The 17,208-nt window shown below is 42.1% G+C and overlaps 2 protein-coding genes across 2 annotated transcripts in view; both read left to right on the top strand.

Moving 5' to 3' along the window:
• Positions 1–4,680: 4,680 nt before the first annotated feature.
• On the top strand, positions 4,681–11,517 carry LOC115762890. The gene is made up of 7 exons (XM_030705265.1): positions 4,681–4,911; positions 4,963–5,244; positions 6,305–6,416; positions 8,667–8,806; positions 9,028–9,500; positions 11,138–11,413; positions 11,493–11,517. The coding sequence occupies exons 1-7, from the start codon at positions 4,681–4,683 to the stop codon at positions 11,515–11,517; spliced, it is 1,539 nt and encodes a 512-aa protein (XP_030561125.1).
• LOC115762924 (adenylate cyclase type 6) overlaps positions 11,423–17,208 on the top strand; it is a 27,311-nt gene continuing 21,525 nt past the window's right edge. The window contains exons 1-8 of the mRNA XM_030705305.1: positions 11,423–11,544; positions 11,675–11,795; positions 12,618–12,816; positions 13,259–13,408; positions 13,821–13,942; positions 14,968–15,060; positions 15,871–16,017; positions 16,179–16,337. Coding sequence (XP_030561165.1) covers positions 11,517–11,544; positions 11,675–11,795; positions 12,618–12,816; positions 13,259–13,408; positions 13,821–13,942; positions 14,968–15,060; positions 15,871–16,017; positions 16,179–16,337 — 1,019 coding nt within the window. The 5' untranslated portion in view covers positions 11,423–11,516. The remainder of the gene's footprint in view (positions 11,545–11,674; positions 11,796–12,617; positions 12,817–13,258; positions 13,409–13,820; positions 13,943–14,967; positions 15,061–15,870; positions 16,018–16,178; positions 16,338–17,208) is intronic.

Here is a 17,208-nt window from a genome sequence, read left to right as displayed (position 1 = left end):
TATATATATATATAGGGAGAGGCAGACGTATATATAGATTGTGTGGAAGGGTTGGCACTGGGTATGCGCGTGGGCGTGGCATTCGGCTTGTGTAGAGAGCGTCTGCAAAATGCCAGCAGCTGCTTTTGCCCAGTTAATGAATGAATATGCATGAGATCTATATGTGAGTGGTAGGAGTAGTGGGAGTGGGCGTGGGTGCTGTAGGGCTTGTAAATAGGGGCTGCTTACAAACAACACAACTGCTGCTCGCTGCTGCTGCCCGCTGCTTGCTTCTGGCCTCATTAATTTCTGCCGCTTATCAAATTTGTTTTGCTATTTTATTAATTTTATTCCTTTTTTTTTTGCGCGCGCGCTCGCGTCTTGTCGAAGTTTTGTTTTCTGCTTTTGTAGATGTTATTACAGCCACAATATTTACCAGGCCATTAGCGCCATTAATCTAATGAATTGCCATTGAACTGTAATGGCATAGAATGTTTTCCCATAGCGTACTTCAATACCTGCTTCTGAATTTTGTGGGGTGCGGTGCGCGCATGACATTGATTAACAAGCTGTGTGGGTGGAGTCCAAACAACTGAACCGCCCCACAAGCTGCCAGGCCTAAGCCTTTAACACGTTTTAAAGTCTATACCCTGTAAATTAAAGAAATCCTTTTAGCTAAGTGGAAGGTGTTAGATGGGCAAGGCTCTTTTGATTATAAAGTGTAAACATTCTTTAGACGCATTCAAGACCAAGTATATCGGAGAGAAATAAATTAATAAATTAATATTTTCTATATCTGATAATATTATCTATATCTCAAAAGAGCGAAAACCTTATAGCTTGTATATTTGTTTTTAGTATAAAAAAGCTCTGTAATATTGAAGAACTTTTTACAGGGTGTCTGCTAGTTCAATCACACTCAAATAGGGCCTCGATTGTTATCTCTGGCCGTTGCTGGGCTAATTAAATCAGCTGCTTGATTTCGTGATTGTTGCCGCCTCTTGGAGGCTTATGAGGCGATTATGTTAAAAAGCTCACTGAGTTTTGTTCCTGAAGTCTGCAGCTCAATGTTTAATGCCGACGAATGACAACGAAGGCTCACAGCAACAGGCAACTGCCAACTGCCAACTGCCAACTACATCCCATAAAAGTTGTCTTAGCATGAGAATTGAAAAGTTTGTGTACGCAGCCTGCATACTCTCCCTCTCTCTGTCTCTCTCACACTCTTTTTCCCTGTGTCTCACTCTCTTGTCTAAGTTTCACAGGCAGTCGTGCATGCATTTTGGCCTTTTAGCTCCAGCTCAGGCAATTTCCGAGCGCCCACCAAACTAGCTCATACGAAAAACTTGGCTCAAAGGTGACAGAGAGAACTTCATGTGCTGCTGAATAGTCGAGATTTGCATATTTCATATGATGAAATTAAGTATTTATTTCGAGTGCTTCTTGATTTTCATGTTAATATACTGTTCACCATTTGAAAACGGGTATATTGATTTCAACTTGACAAGCACAGACATGTATGTGGACCTCTTCACTTATTAACTCGACTTACTTATTTGGTAAATACACTTTAAACAGTGTATTGTGCAGTCGATTTCATCCGATTGGAACATTTTAATTCGTTTTAGTCAGCTTTTGGCATATTTTAATTGAAAGTTTTCCTTGTTTTTGTTTAATTGTTTTGGTATAATAGGCAATTCTCATTTGTATGGGCAATTGTGTATTTATGAACTTTGACCTTGGACGGCAGCGCGTTTCGACATGAAATATGAAATTTTTGTTAAGTGTATTTTCTTTTCATTTATGTCTTGTAGTTTAAATTAAGCGCATTTTTGAGGCTTTTTTCAATTTAAATTAGATAAATACATTTTGCGGCGTGGCTGTGGTTCTGCGCGGTGGGTGGTAAAATTTTGCGCCGTCTGAACGAATTGAAAACACTTTGAATGGCATTCCAATTGGCCGAGCAGCAAAAGTGGTGCAAAGCGGTTCGCACAGTGTGACTAATCTTCAATTTCCACGAAAACTCGAGTGGTTTGTCGAAGGCGCACTCAAAGACTACACCCACCCTGCCCCCTCAGCCCACAACCCTTGAGTATTGTAATATAATAGCAGCTGCTACTCGGCTGGCCTGCTCTACATGACGTTTTGCTCCTTCTTCTTCTTATTTTCGCCACTTTTCGATTTTCGATTTTCTCATTCAATTTTCACGTGTTTCTTTTGGTTTTTTGTTTTTTTTTTTTTGGCAACAAAACCATTTGTTTATAGCGCATTGTTTTTGACATATTTATGCCGGCGGCCGGCACTTGTACTTACACGCCCCCTCACCAGACGCCTCTGGCACTAAAAAAAAAAACAAAAATCCAGAAAAAACTTGTGTAAGTCGAAGATTAAATACTCTTGTGAACATGCATTTAAATTAAAATTTAGAAAAATATACAGAAAAACGACAAATGCTGTACGTTACAGTTTTTCAGATCTGGCTAAGACTTCGATCATATTTGAGCATAGTAATACGAGCTAATCAAAACTCTTCACAAGATAGCTTAATAATTAATTGAAGAAAAAAAGAACACAAGTTTTTATGGCATCTATCTGATCCGATGTGCCGAGGCATGTTTGAACCCTTCAACAAAAATCCGGACATGGTTATATCGGCTCGACTGTTGATGCTGACGGAGAATATATACACATATCCAGTTTATGGGATCAGGGACGTCTATCTTCTATGCGTTACACATCACTTGACAAAATCGTAATACCTCTTATACACTAGTTATAAATATACAGTAGCTAAAAACAAAAAGGAAGCAACGCCCTGGCTGTACTGTTCGGGCTTTAAGACTTGTGGCCCCAGTAATGCGGCCAGGAACCTAAAAAACTTTTGCGCCTTCGCCTTTGCATTGTTTGTTTGTATTGTTGTTATTGTTGTTGTCTGTGGCACAGTTTACTGTTATGCGCTTCAACAAAGTCATTACGGAAAAGTGCTCAGACTTGCGCGCCTATAAAAACGAAGCGTATTGCAGCTTAGGCTCAGGCAACAGTTGTCTGTCCTGAAGTCGGGGATTAAACTTAATAAATGTGCATGGGCTGTGCATATGCTAAGCAGGACGGAAAATCTCAATTTATCTGAATTAATCGTTCTCTAAAGTATCTAGATACAGGCAGAAAAACAATCCAAATCAATCCCAATCTGTAGTGGGAGTTTATTTAGATATGCGCCCAAGCAAAATTAGACTTGATTATAGAAACTTTCTGTTCTTTAAATCCAAAGCCATTTTTGTCCTTTTAAGAAAATTATGAACAGATTTGTTTAACCTCCAACTCGACCCAAGATGAGTTCAAATTGCGGTTCACGACTCGAAACTTGGCCAAGATAATTTTCTTTTTTATGTTTCATTTAGCACAGAATGAAAATTTCCAGCTTAAGACCAATTTTGGTAGTTTTTTTTTTAAGTGCATTCCATTTAAATATAATGGCAATTGCTACTATTTAATTTGCATAAGCTCTGCTTTTAAATTTAGCTTTATTTTCAACATTATTTAAGGCTAACAACTCGGGCTTATAATAGCTGGAGCCTTTTGATAGGTTATACAAAATTTCACTTAACTGTTTAAACGCTTAGATCCCAAATCAACTCTCCAAATTTTAAAAAGCCATTTGCTGCTGTTGTTACCTTAAAGCCCTAGCTGAAAAACTGAAGAGCGTTACCTGTCGAGTTTGCCTTTAGCCTGACTCGCAGTCAACCAACTCCAACCTCCTGCTTCGCTTCCAACCTATATCTTCTGGCTCTGGCCTTGCGTGTTTGGCGAGCATTTCGTGAGACTTAAGTGGGCCGTCCCAAAAGTAGATACGTTACGTTACGTTACGATGCGATACGATATATTTATTGGCAGAGCCGGTTTCTATACCCCGAAACCCATTGAAAATACGTAAGAGAGGGTATATTGGCTATGAGAAAATATATGTAACAGGATGGAGTGCACATATATGCTTGATAGAGTTGTTGAGCTAAGTCCGTATGTCTGTCTGGAGATAGAAAGAGTCTTAGAACTTGTCAAAATAAAATTAATTATCGAGATAGAAGTTTTAGTTTTCAAGCATGAGTCGAAAATTTGAAGCTAAATGCATTAAACTTTTCAGAATTGTTCACTTTTTTCTTCCATTGTTCCCAAAATCGAAAAAAGTCACTGTGGAGCCTTGCGCTTTGGTATATACTCATATTTGGGTGCCACATTTAAAGCCAGAAAGTTTCATAACGATATGGCTATAACTACCAAAGTTATGCAAGAACGGATTAACTATTGTGTGGGATTAAGGCAGAAAGAAGCACGGCTGAAAGCCTTTAGCTTGTGTATAACGACAGCTCGTCGCTGTATACAGGGTATATGCTAGTCGTCTCACTTAGACTAAAGCACTTGCCCGCACCGTTTTAACGTGGGCGTGTGTTGTTGTTTGCATTGTTGTTGTGTTTGTTGTAGTTGTTGTTGTTATTGCTGTTTTGACAGCGTTTTTGGCCAAAATCGAATTTATTGTTTTAATGCCGTTTCAGTCGCTGTCACGAGCCCCAAAAAAATTGGCAATTTGTTTGAAAATTAGCGCGCTTCTTTTAGCATGTAAAATGAAAATCAATTTCCCCAGCCTTTAGCTACGCTAAACACATATACTTATAAAAGATTGCCCGGCCCTTTTACACTTCCAGAATGAGCGCCAGCGGCAGCAACACCCACAATATAGCCACCGCTACCGTCACGGCCACCGTCACCAGCTCTGGCATCACCACTGGCACCGGCACCGGCAGCGGCAGCAGCTCCTCGCACATATTTCGCTCGCTGTCATCGGAGAGCCAGAAACGGGAATGGTCCAAGCGTCTGTCGCTGCGTGGCATGCGGCATGGCGGCGCGGGCGCCGCGAGCCTCGCTACCAGCAAAGAGGTAAGCATCTGGACTGGACCGCAATCCAAAACACAAATGTTTCACCTACAGGAGAGCATGAGCGCGGGCGTAGCCGCAAGTGGCAAACACCGCAAATTCTTTAGCCGCTCCGCTTCCTTGAAGCAGGCGGGCAGCGGCGGCGGCAGCACGCAAGCCTCCATGGAATTGCATGTACCTGGACACTCATCGGCAGCTGGTTCGCCATCTGGACTGGCCCAGCCGCAGCCACTGACACAGCCGTCGACGCCAAAGAAATCCAATTGGGAGGTGATCGAACATTTCAATACCAGCGCCAAGGGAGGCAAGGCGATGGTGAGCAGCAGCCTGATTGCGGTAAGCACAGCCATTGGATTTGGGATTGGGAGTGGGCAAAGGGAAGGGCATGGGTAAGGTAACTGGCCTGGCATCAATTAATTTGCTCAGCTAATGGACAGGCTTCGGGTCGACTCGCTATGCCATTTAAATATTTAATTCGATTTGGCCATAAGCAGCGGGTAACAAAACGACTTCGATGCCAAATTAAAATACAATTTCATAGCTCAGCTGGGGAGTTGAAGCTTGTGGAGGGCTGTGAGGGGAGCGGTGCGAGAGGGTCTCTGTACAGTGGGGTATTGTATTGAGTAAAATCATTCAAGCTAAAAGTTTGTGCATTGTTAGACCTTGTTGTTGTTGTCCTTTCTAAAAAGTGCACTTGACAAAAAGTTAACACCTTATGCTTTGGCTAACAAGCAACGTTCCGTGTGCTGCACACACGCACACCCACACACACATAGAGATAGATACTTACATAGATACAGGAATATTGTATGCATGCACAAGGGTCCACTTTACAATATTGAGGATGTGTCTGTGTGTGTGTGTGTGTGTGTGTGTGCTACTACAGTGAAAGCTCTCAGGAACAGACGTCCACAGTACTCGTTTTTTAAAGAAGATGTTAAGAGCAAGGCTTGAAATTTTGGTTAACTTTCTGTACGTAGAACTTTCTGTTAAGAAAAATCGGATGTTCACAATTTGCGATGTTTGTTTAAAATATCTATCCGTTTGTGGAGTGTTCACTGTATGTGAATTTGCACGCGCTGTTTGCCAGTTGGCGAGAGTCAATTGAAAAAGTTTACAGCACAAAAAGCGATGGAGTGTGTGTGTGTGTGTGTGTGGGTGTGGGTGATTGGCAGTTGGAGGGGTTGGCATGCAAATGGGCGGCAATTTGTTTAAAGATGCCGCGTGGAATACAAAAGCACAAAAAGACAGAGCAGAGTCATGAGTTTTGAGTTAAGAATAAACAGCGTGCAATGCAGCGTGGGCGTATACTTAATATTTATAAATTATTTATCCAGCTATTTAATATTTATTGTGTGTGTGTGTGTGTTAACTCACCTTGGCACTATCTTTACAGGCTGGCATCACACGCTGCAACATTGACGAGTCAATTGATTCAACCAACTCGAGCTCCACCTGCCACAGCCCAATGATCTATCAGCGCGACGAGGCGCAGCTGCTGCAGCAATGTGAGTAGAAATGTGATAGAAAACAACTTTAGGCTAAGCATGTAATGGAATCCAGGACGGCCAGCACATGGACATGGCTAATCAAAATGCCAACGCATGCGGGCGTGCGTGCGTTTCGGTTCAGGTTTAGCTTCCAGCTTCCAGCTGCGGCTGCTGCTGCTGCTGCTGCTGCTGCTGGTTCTGTCTGTCTGATCGAAGAGCTGGCTCAAATGTCACAACATGATTGTCATTGTCGAATTGAATTTGACGAGGCAGCTTCTTGGCCTCAATTTCAGCTTCAGTCTCTCAATATTCAGTTTTCCCCCTTCACCTTCAATGAGCTGCTTGCTGGTTGCCATGGCTGCCATTTTGATATATTTTACTCTCTCTCTCTCTCTTGATGATACTCGTAAACAATGTGAAAGAGCATATTGGTTTTGTTATCGCTGTTGCGAAGTTTAAAGATCTGCATCTTGGAATATATATACACGTGCATAACTGCTCACAAGGTTGATGTCAAATCGTGAAGATTTATATCTTGCACAGTTTTAAGGATAGCGTAATCAAATTTTTAGGGAAAACTACAGAAGCAGCTCGATCAGCTATTTTATATATATCCGTAGCAGGCCTGGTACATAATCTTTTAATAAAAGTTGTCGCATAGCCTGCTTAAATCTTGTATAACAATGTGAAAGAGTCTTTGGCAGTCGGTTACATCCGACTGCAGAATTCTGAGTTGTTTTCTATGTAGCTGCCACAGTGGCACGTTGAATAGGGCAAATGCGAGAATGGATTCCTGCTTTTGATATAGTATACACAGATTTCTATAGAAATTTACATAATCACGTTTGGCATTTATTTATTGATGCATGAGAGTGTACAAAAATAAGAAAACATATTTTCCGATGTATATGCCGGCGACACGCATTCCTGTTATTGTTGTGCGTGTGCGTCTGTGCGTGTGTAAGTGTGTGCGGTTTTATGGGGGTCAGTTGAACGATTTTACAACATTTTATGGCATTGTGTGTTGCATGCAAAACGAGTTTTGCGTACGCAACAGCATTGTGAACAAATCGAAGGCAAAAAGGCGATAAGCGAATGCGAATGGGAATCAGGATCAAAGTATTGTGTTGCAGCCACAAGTTGCAAATGTAATTTCCATATATTAAAGCATGCCAAACGCAGCTCGTTCAACTGTTAACTTGTAAGCATTATTAACTGTGAATGCAATTGAAAACCTCACTGAAATTTCAATTTGTAATCGAATTGCGAAAAGCAATTGCCGCTCCAAACAGCAGGCGGTCAACGGGAAAAGCCTTTGCTATGCAAATATTCTGGCAAAATATTTAATGCTGGTTTTGTAATTGACAATTTTAGACAAATTTCACATATCTGGCATAATAACCAGCATTTCCGATTAACATGATATTAAATTAATATGTTTAATGGTTATTAAAGATATTAATAAGCTTAAAGTTTTTACACAATGGGAGTCTGGCATAATTAGTCATCCGACTAACATGAAATGGGATTAATATATTGATAATTAATTTAAAATTAACAAGCTTTAAGTATTTTACTTCCTGTAATCACTAGCGTATCTACACTCTTCGACAAAGTGAACAGAGTATAAAAGTTTAACAGCAATATCGTTAAATGGAGCTCAAATTTCCTGGCCATGCTTCCTAGGGGACGGCTAAAATGCGCATTTCCATACAGTTTCGAACAGTTTCAAGGTCAGATTTAACAAATTCTGCTGGTTGACCCTTGATGAACTCTAAAGTTTAACCATTTTTACCCTGTCCCTAGTTGTCCCTTTCACATTTCAATGATACTTATGAAAGACTTGGAAAAAGTTCCCAATTTTGGTTTAAAGACCATAGTGAAAAGTAAGAAGTTCTCTAATTTATTCATGATACTTTGAAAGGTATAAAAGTTTTTACTACAACGAAATAATTATAATTATGTTCAACAGATTTTATCTATGAAGATTTTATCTATAATTTAACTCATAAAAAATCATGGCAAATGACATGTTCGGTTCGTTTCAAGGTGTTAAAACAAATAGGCTTCTTTATATAATGCACATGTATATTTTAACCGAACGTTCCCATGACAGATATGTGTTACGTGCACCGATCTGGATTTATATTATGCTCTTTTAAAGGTTGGGCCAGTTTTGTTCTGGTTTATTTTTACCAGCTGTTGCAGTCTCGAGTCTTATTAGCCATTTTGTTTTGTTGTTTTGCGCAATCCATGCAGCTGATGGAGCCGATGGCCGGAGCAATGTGGAGGCCAACAATCCAAGCACCACGGGCACTCAGGCAGCTAGTCCCAGCATCTCGTTCTGGTATCGCTTGAATCGCATCATTCTGCGTCTGTGCTCGACGCATCAGTTCAAGAACCTGCAGGTAAGCTACTTATTTAATTTTTTGCTTTCTTAACTGGAATTTTGAAATGGAAATCGTTGGCGTACCGAACTGAATGCCAGCTCAATTGTGGAGCTCAACGGCGTTTCATTTTCATTTTCTCTGCTAGCAAATCCCTGGAAACAGCTTTTGTCAGCGCGCAAGATTTGCGTAATTTTTTCTACCTACTTACGAGTATTTTATTTTTTCTTCGCTTTGGCCAGGTGGAAATGCTTTATCAGCGTTATTTTCTGCGTATGAATCAAAGTAATACCACGCACATTCTGGCCCTGTTGCTGGCGCTTATTTTGGCACTATCCTGCACGCAAATTGTCTTCACAACGCTGCAACTGCGCCGCAGCCAATCAACTGACACGGGCCTCACATCGGCAACGATCAGATTGGCGCCTCAATTTCTGGACGCCAATAGAACCAGCGAGAACCTTACGCACTTTATGCCAGAATTGCCACCGCCCACACCACAGCAAATGAGCCATCAGACGGTGTCCATAACGACGCCAACAACGCCAAGCGCAGCACAAATTCCGAACAGCATCGAGCTGCCGCATGCCCGCAACGATAATGGGGCACAACGGCCAACTGTGGCAGCCAGTTGGGTGACGGGGCGCAGGCAGAAGCGTAAGCATTATCGACGCATGCACAAGCATCGCTACAAGCAGTACCAGCATCGGGTCAGGTGAGTGGGCGACAGTGTTGCCACGGTTTTTCGCAATTTTCCTACTTGATGTGGCAGCTTTATTAATTTGTCGAACAAATCCATTTTACACCGAATCTTGTTTTCAAAAAATCGATCAGCACTTTTTTTATTTTCTATCCAATTTATATAGATTAAGTTTCGGTTCATGTGCTTGTTTTAAACCTTAGCATTTTATCATGTTTTTTAAACAACGATAAACTTTCACTAGTTATCGATAATGCACTCAATGTGTAATCGATAAATTTGAAAATTATAGGCTAGACTTCAACTGTGCAACTAAGAAAATGTTAGATTAAAATGTTAGATTAGTCAGCTTCAAATTCGACTTACCACCTTGGCATTTTATCATGTCTTTTAAGCAACGATAAAGTTTTAATAGTTATCGATAATACACTCGATGTGCAATCGATAAATTTGAAAATTGAGGCCTAGTCTTCAACTGTGCAAATAAGATAATGTTAGATTAATTTGATAACCTAACTAAAAACACTTTTCTCTATACAAATGATTGATAATATTTGTTTAGTTATATTTAACTGCTAGTTAAATGTTGGCAACACTAATAACCAGTCGCAGCACTAGCTGCGCGCTCCTTGGCAAGTGGCAACAGCAACTGTGCCTGTGTATTGACTTAGTGGTTGAGTTTGGCGTTTTGACAGGCGAGTTATGCAAACAACTGGCAACTGGCAGCTGGCAAGCTGGTTGCCTGTCCAGGCGCTGTTTTACAGCACGCATTACGCATACGCCCCGTTGGCCATTGCGTAGGCCTGTGTTTGTGTGCCTGTCAAGCCGCCAAATTCAATCAGTGAACGCAGTGCGCCCATAAAAGTATGCTATGCTTTTTTCGCTTGCCGCTGTAAATTGTTTTTGAAGTTAAAATTAGAATTCAACAATTTGCCTGCAAGACAAGAAATTGGCAACATAAACACACAAAAGGGCTAGCAAAATATTTGTTGTCCGTATCTGTGTGTGTGAGCGTGTGTGTGTGCGTGTGTGTGCGTGTTTGTGGCTAAAGCAATAAACAAGTCCACAAATACATCAATAAAGCCGCGCGATGCTTGGACCGCGCTTGAGTTAAGGAATTTCCATTTCGATTTCGATTTCGTTTTCGATTTATTTTCATATTTATGCCGTCAAGATGGATAGTGCGTGTGCTAAGCTTATGTCAAGCTTATTGATATGCCTATACCAACTCTGTTTACAAAGCGGCTTTTAGGGTATATAGGTTTTGTGCAATATCTGTATTGTCAGTCCGCCTGTTTGTACGAAATTTGTTGGACAATATTGAAGCGAGGGCACGGCAAATCGCAAAAATCTATATCTTTCACAGTCTTGGAGCTAGAATGATGAAAATTGGCATGAAGGCTAGTGAAAACCTTCTGTATTTTGTTCATTTAATATACTATATATGTTATATTGATTTTGTCAAAGCCTAAAAAAGAATGCAACAATGCAAAAATGAATATATTTTAAACAGTTTTGTAAGTAGCCCATTTTATGTTGTTACCGTGAACAGGTATCACGCAGTCGGCTGCATCCGTTTACAGCATTCTTATTTGTTTTTGTATTGACTTCGATTTACCATTGGGCTACCTCTGCAACTGTCCCCATTTCAGATACAAACGTGCCGCGCAGCCACTGTTCACTGACATTGACCGACTGAATGCGGCCTCTGTGGATGTTGTTGCCATTGTTGATGATGATGGAGATGATGGCGTTAAACGCTTTACGGAGGAGCGCAACAACAACGAAATCCGCCGACGTTTGTCCTTCTCCGGCAGCCGCCAGGCACGTGATGAAGTGCCCAAACTGACGCTGTTTGATGGCGATGCCAACGGCACGGACCAGGAGCAGAAGGAGGAGGTGCCTGAGGCGCAGACAGAATCTGGACTGTTTGGTTTGGCTGATAATTTCGACACTTCATTGAATTACTCGCATGTGGTCTACTCGCTGATAACGCGCATCGATGAGTCTGTTCTGGTTTTTCTCATTGTGATGCTAATCTGCGGCATCGTCTATGCATGTGAGTGCACAGCTTGTGCCACAAATTGTTGGCAATTGTGCTGTATTTGCTTTTAATTGCTGCTGGTTTCTCATATTTCTCATATTTCTCTCTCTGATTTTCAATTTCATATATTTTTTTTTTGTTGCAGTCCTGTTGTGCATGCTATCCAAGCCAGCTATGAATGAAATATTTCTCGTGCTCGTCTCGTACGTCATTTTGGGCACGTTTCTGGCCATTGAAATAGCTGTTAGCTATGCCGTGCAGCCCAGGTTTGTAAGGGAGTTGAGTGCAGAGAGCCTGAGCCTTCTCACAGCTGTTGCCTGGCAGCAAGAATTAATCATGCCATCAGCTGCGGCACGCTAATTGCGTTTAGGCCAAAAATAGAAGACAACAAAGCCAAGCAGCGGGCTCTCAGCCAGCAAATAAACTGGGCAAACAGGAAGAAAAAAATAAGCTTCAGGCATGCCGAAGATTAAATGCCCTTGCATTGAGGCGGCAACAGAGAGACTGACAGAGTACTTAAAAGCTTCATTTCCTACAGAATGTTTCTATGCGAGCTATTTGAGACTGTGGTCCGATTTGAAAAGGTTTTTTGCAGATATGTTTGGAGAAGAGTGAAACTCTCTTGAAAAGAAGCTAATTTTTCCATATAGGAACTTATTTTTCGAGCCATGTAATATAGTTGTCCGATGTTTATAAACTTTCCTCACTTTTTAGAAGTATTCCAAAGCTGAAACTGTCCAACTTAGAACTTAGAACTGCTTAGAACTGAAAACCTTGAAAACAAATGTTTTTTTTTATGACTATACAAATTGTTTTTTGAGCAATTGTTTTCACTACAGGAGTTATATAATTTAGTAGCCCGATGCGGATAAAATATTGTTCAGTAGAATGGGAAAGCCCGCCGACCTAATCGAGATATCTTGACAACAAAAAAAAAACTTAACAAGTGTTTAATTTTCTACCGACGTGTCATTTCGTGACAAAAATTGATAATTTCCTCAGCAAGGGTATAATAATGAGAAGGGAACTCTGTTTGGGGATTGGGTGCGTTGTCTTTGATTAAATTTAAGTGTCGCTCATTTTTGCAGCAAATCGTTTAATGGCAGCGCCTGTTGCATTGTGCTCATCTACATGACATACACGATGTTGCCGCTGCGTTTGCGTGAATCGCTCATCGGTGGCATGCTGCTCAGTGGCACGCACCTGTACACCTGCCTGCACACACAGTACACGCAACAGGATAAGCAGCTGGAGCTGCAGCAGGAGCTGACGCTGCAGTGGCAAGAGGTAATTTTGAAACTGTTGCAATTGTTGTTTGTGGTTGCCACAAATCAACCCGCACGGACAGCACATCCATCAACAGGTTCTGTGTAAGCCGCAGGCATATGCGTGAATGGGTGTGACATTTGCCGAAAACATTAAAGCAATTTCTCACCGAGCGCTTTAATGCCTCGAAAGTGCGGCACGTGACAATAAATTCGCATAAAATGCTCACGCAATTTATTTCACACACACACACAAACACACACCTGTACAGAGTGCAGGTGAAAAAGTATAAATAAATTAAATTAAATTGCCGCAAAATTGAATAAAATTGCGCCTTCCTCTGTCTGTGTGTGTTTGAGTGTTGCCCCGCAACTGGGCTTTTATTGTGCTTTCGCTGACATTGATATGGACACTAATGCCTTAATGCTATTAAAATTTCTCTGCCACCCCCTCTTTCACACAGCTGCTGTGCACCTGCATCGCCCTGATGCTGGCCAATCTGACGGGCATCTATACGCACTGGCCGAAGGAGAAGGCGCAGCGCAAGGCCTTCATTGAGACGCGGCAGTGCATCGAGGCGCGTTTGCGTACGCAGCGCGAAAATCAACAGCAGGTGAGTCAAAGGACATCAAAATGGGCAAAAGGACATCAAAAGGCCACCCAGTCAACAGCAAAGCCCGCCAAAGAGTTTGTGCCAATCACAAAGCATCCGGCTAAAAAATGACTGCATCAAAGCGTGGCAGGTAGCCGGCAGGTGGCAGCTGCCAGCTGGCAAATGAATCTGCGACAGCTTTAGAGGCGCTGGGGCGTGGCAGTCACTTGTTGCCCCAAGGCCCGCCCGCCGGGTCTGATGCCAAAAGGCAAACTCCCGCAGGCGGGCTTCGCGCATTTGGCAGAGCATAATTTGGAGGCGCCTTTTGACTGTTACTTAGCCAAACGCACACACCCCCTTCACACCCTATGTATCTGTGTATGTGTGTGTGTGTGTGTGACGCACTCACATGCTGTTATCCTTAATGTTGCAGGAGCGATTGCTGCTGTCGGTGCTGCCGCGGCACGTTGCCATGGAGATGAAGGACGACATTGCGGGCCAGCCACGTGACACACAGTTTCATAAGATTTACATACAGCGACACGAGAATGTCAGGTGGGTGTGCGTGTGTGTATTTGTGATTGTATTCGTTTGTGTGTGTGTGTGTGCAAAGCGAGTGTCTCTTTCAGCTTGTGTCTGTGTATAAATTTATTTGCATGCAAAGTCAATAAATATGCTTGGAGCGCGTATCTGGGTGTGCGTAACCCGACCATTGAATTTGTATGTAGTACAGTAAAGTTTCTATTTGGCGAACGTCGCAGCTTACGGAGATGTTGATTTAAAGAGTTGTCGAAGAAATGGCAACAATCATTGTTTATCAATATTTCAAATTGTTCACAATTCAATTCTTAATTTTCTAAAATTTATTTAATTAGTTCAAAATGAGGAATCTTTTTGATTATTTTAAACATTTTTAGCTTGCCATTCTGATTATAATTTGAACATATATATTATTCCGTTAGAACGTTAAATGTCCGTTTCAGGGAATTTTTTACCCGGCAAATAGCTGTTCGCATAAGGAAGACTTTACTGTACAGATGTCAAGCAACAACTGCACATTACCAACTGTCACACACACAATTACACACGCTCACACCCGCACACACACAATTACACACGCACAGCAGTTACACTCAACATAAAGCATACTTCAGGGCGCACCTGTTCGCTGTCTTTAGCCCTCCCCTCGGTCGCATTTTAAGTATTAAATTACGCGCTGTGCCGCCTAAGCAGCTCTCAAAGGAACTGTCGTCGTTTTGGCTGGCACAAGGATTTCAACAAATTTCCCATAAAAGTCAAACTCAAAACCCTTGCACGTTTTAAATAGAAAGTTTCGCCCAAAAATGCGACGCTGGCTGCCAGTTGAATACATTAAAGAATTCCTTGGGCGCAATACAGGCACACAGACAAACACACACATATACACACACATACAGATACACACACATACACCCACACTCAACTACGACAAACTATGCTTGACTCCAACAACAGTTGCAAACTGTAATATTTGCACTTTATTTGAACCCTGGCCCACTCTTTTTTTATTTGCCTTACCATTTTTTTTTTTTGCTTTCCAGCATCCTCTTTGCGGACATTTGCGGTTTCACCAGCCTGTCGGATCAGTGCACGGCGGAGGAGCTAGTGCGTCTGCTGAACGAGCTATTTGCACGGTGAGTCCATTGCCAGGTCCAATAATGACAGGGCCCTGTCCCTCCGTGTGAGTGTCTGTTGTTCAGCCGGCTTGTTTTTTGCTTTTTGCTCTTTGCTGGCCTCCGGCCATGTCAAACAGTCTAACAAATGGTGATGCCAGTTGAAACAGAGGCACATTCTGGCACAAATTAATTGCACATTCGAGTGCCGCCTGGCTGGTTAGGGCCAGCTTAGGGCCAAGCGCCAGCAAAAATAGACCTCCGGCTTGAATTTTGGCCGGGTGTTTGTCAGGCACTTTATTGATTCCCATTGGCAATGAGTGGGCGCACAAAACCCGTTTCCTGGTATTTATTTCGTGCAAGAACGAACATTTACCTTATTGAGTAGCCCAAAAAAACGGGGTGTTATAGATTAAACAACAAAAATTCCGTTAAATTAGCTGCACAGGCGATTGCTCTGAGCTGCAGCTTAAGCAGGTGTTTAAATCGAACAGAAAACTATTTCCAACTTTAAGAAATTTGCACACAAATATTTGATGAGTTTTTATTAATAAAAAGTTGCAAGGTTTATTAGAACTTTTCATGCTATAAGCTTAGCTTTAACAACTTTTTAATTGAATAATTGAAAGACGGAATGTCGTATAGTTTGGTAATTTAATTAATAAATATTAAATATTTGTCGATCAAATTGCAATAAGTTTAAGCCAAGTATTTAGTTGATTTATGGTTTTAGTTTTTAGTTTAGCTGAACAGTTCATCGTTTAATGTGTTTTACTACCCAACCCAATCCCAACTCCAACTCCAACCCCTGCTCTCGTTACTCTATTGCAGCTTTGATCGATTGGCTGCTGAGCATCATTGTCTGCGCATTAAGCTGCTAGGCGATTGTTATTATTGCGTTTCCGGTCTGCCCGAGCCCAGGCCGGATCATGCACACTGTGCTGTTGAGATGGGACTCGATATGATTGACGCTATAGCGTGAGTATAGCAACAGAACAGAACACAACACAACTAACGCACACAATGTTCTGTGGCTTTGTGTTCTGTGTGTGTGTGTGTGTGTGTGTGGCTTTTGTTATGCCGCCTCTTTTTACTACCTTTAACCTTCCCCCTCTCACTCTGGCACTCTCTTCTGTCAGGCTTGTGCGCGAGGTAATGGCCGTGAATGTGAACATGCGTGTGGGCATCCATACGGGACGGGTGCACTGCGGCGTACTGGGCCTGGTCAAGTGGCAGTTCGATGTTTGGTCCAACGACGTCACACTGGCCAATCATATGGAGAGCGGCGGCATACCCGGGTAAGTATCGATGACCCTTCACTCGCCAGCTAATGGCAACAAAATAGTGCCTGTTAATTACTTAGTGTCAGCCGAAGTTGGACAATGGCCGGCAACCACTTCAAAGTTGAGCCCTTTACGGATTTTCTCTTTGAGCTGCTTAAGTCCCAACGAAAGACAGACCCAATGACATATTATACCCAATGTCTTGGCTCTGTCTTTGGCCAAACATATTTCGCTTGATTATTTTCGTGCGCTGTGAGAGAAGTGAAGCCCTTGCTGGTCGCTGGTCACTTCGGTGGTTCGTGGCTTGTGGCTTGTGGTCGACGTGTGCCACTTTACGACAGCTGAGAATTATGTTTTTGACCCGCTTTGATATGCTCGCCGACAAGTATGCAATGAAAAGCAGTTGAGTCCTTATCGCATGGCTCTACTCCACCGAGTGCACCGCCCACAATCCATTCGAGGGCCAAAAACTTTTACTTGCAAGCCGCTGACAAGTTTGTCTCATTTCCGCTCTGAAAGCCCTTGTCCTCTTCTATGTGAGTGTCGTGCAATTAAAGGCAACTTTCGGCTTGCCCCAGCCACAGAAATTTCAGCTCGTAGGTTTCAACAGGAGCGGACTTCGTTTAAGCTGCACTTTATTAAGGATTTTATTATTTCTTTTACTAAAATCTGTATTTGATCGATGAGAGATTCCCTTTATTCTTTGAAACTGAATACTGGATTTGATGATCCTAATACTCCTTGAATTTTGATTAAGAACAATGTTGCCAGAAATTACACGCCAAATCGATCTAGAGGCCAAACCATGACAAAAAAGCCAAACTTCGTGAAAATCGGATGAGATTTGGCCAAGTTATGCGGGTGGAAAATTTTGAATTATGTCTAT

Source organism: Drosophila novamexicana, unplaced genomic scaffold, assembly GCF_003285875.2.
Source record: "Drosophila novamexicana strain 15010-1031.04,08,12 unplaced genomic scaffold, DnovRS2.1 tig00000644-arrow-pilon, whole genome shotgun sequence".
In the NCBI taxonomy this organism is placed as follows: Eukaryota; Metazoa; Arthropoda; class Insecta; order Diptera; family Drosophilidae; genus Drosophila; species Drosophila novamexicana.
This window is presented reverse-complemented; position numbering and strand designations above follow the sequence as displayed.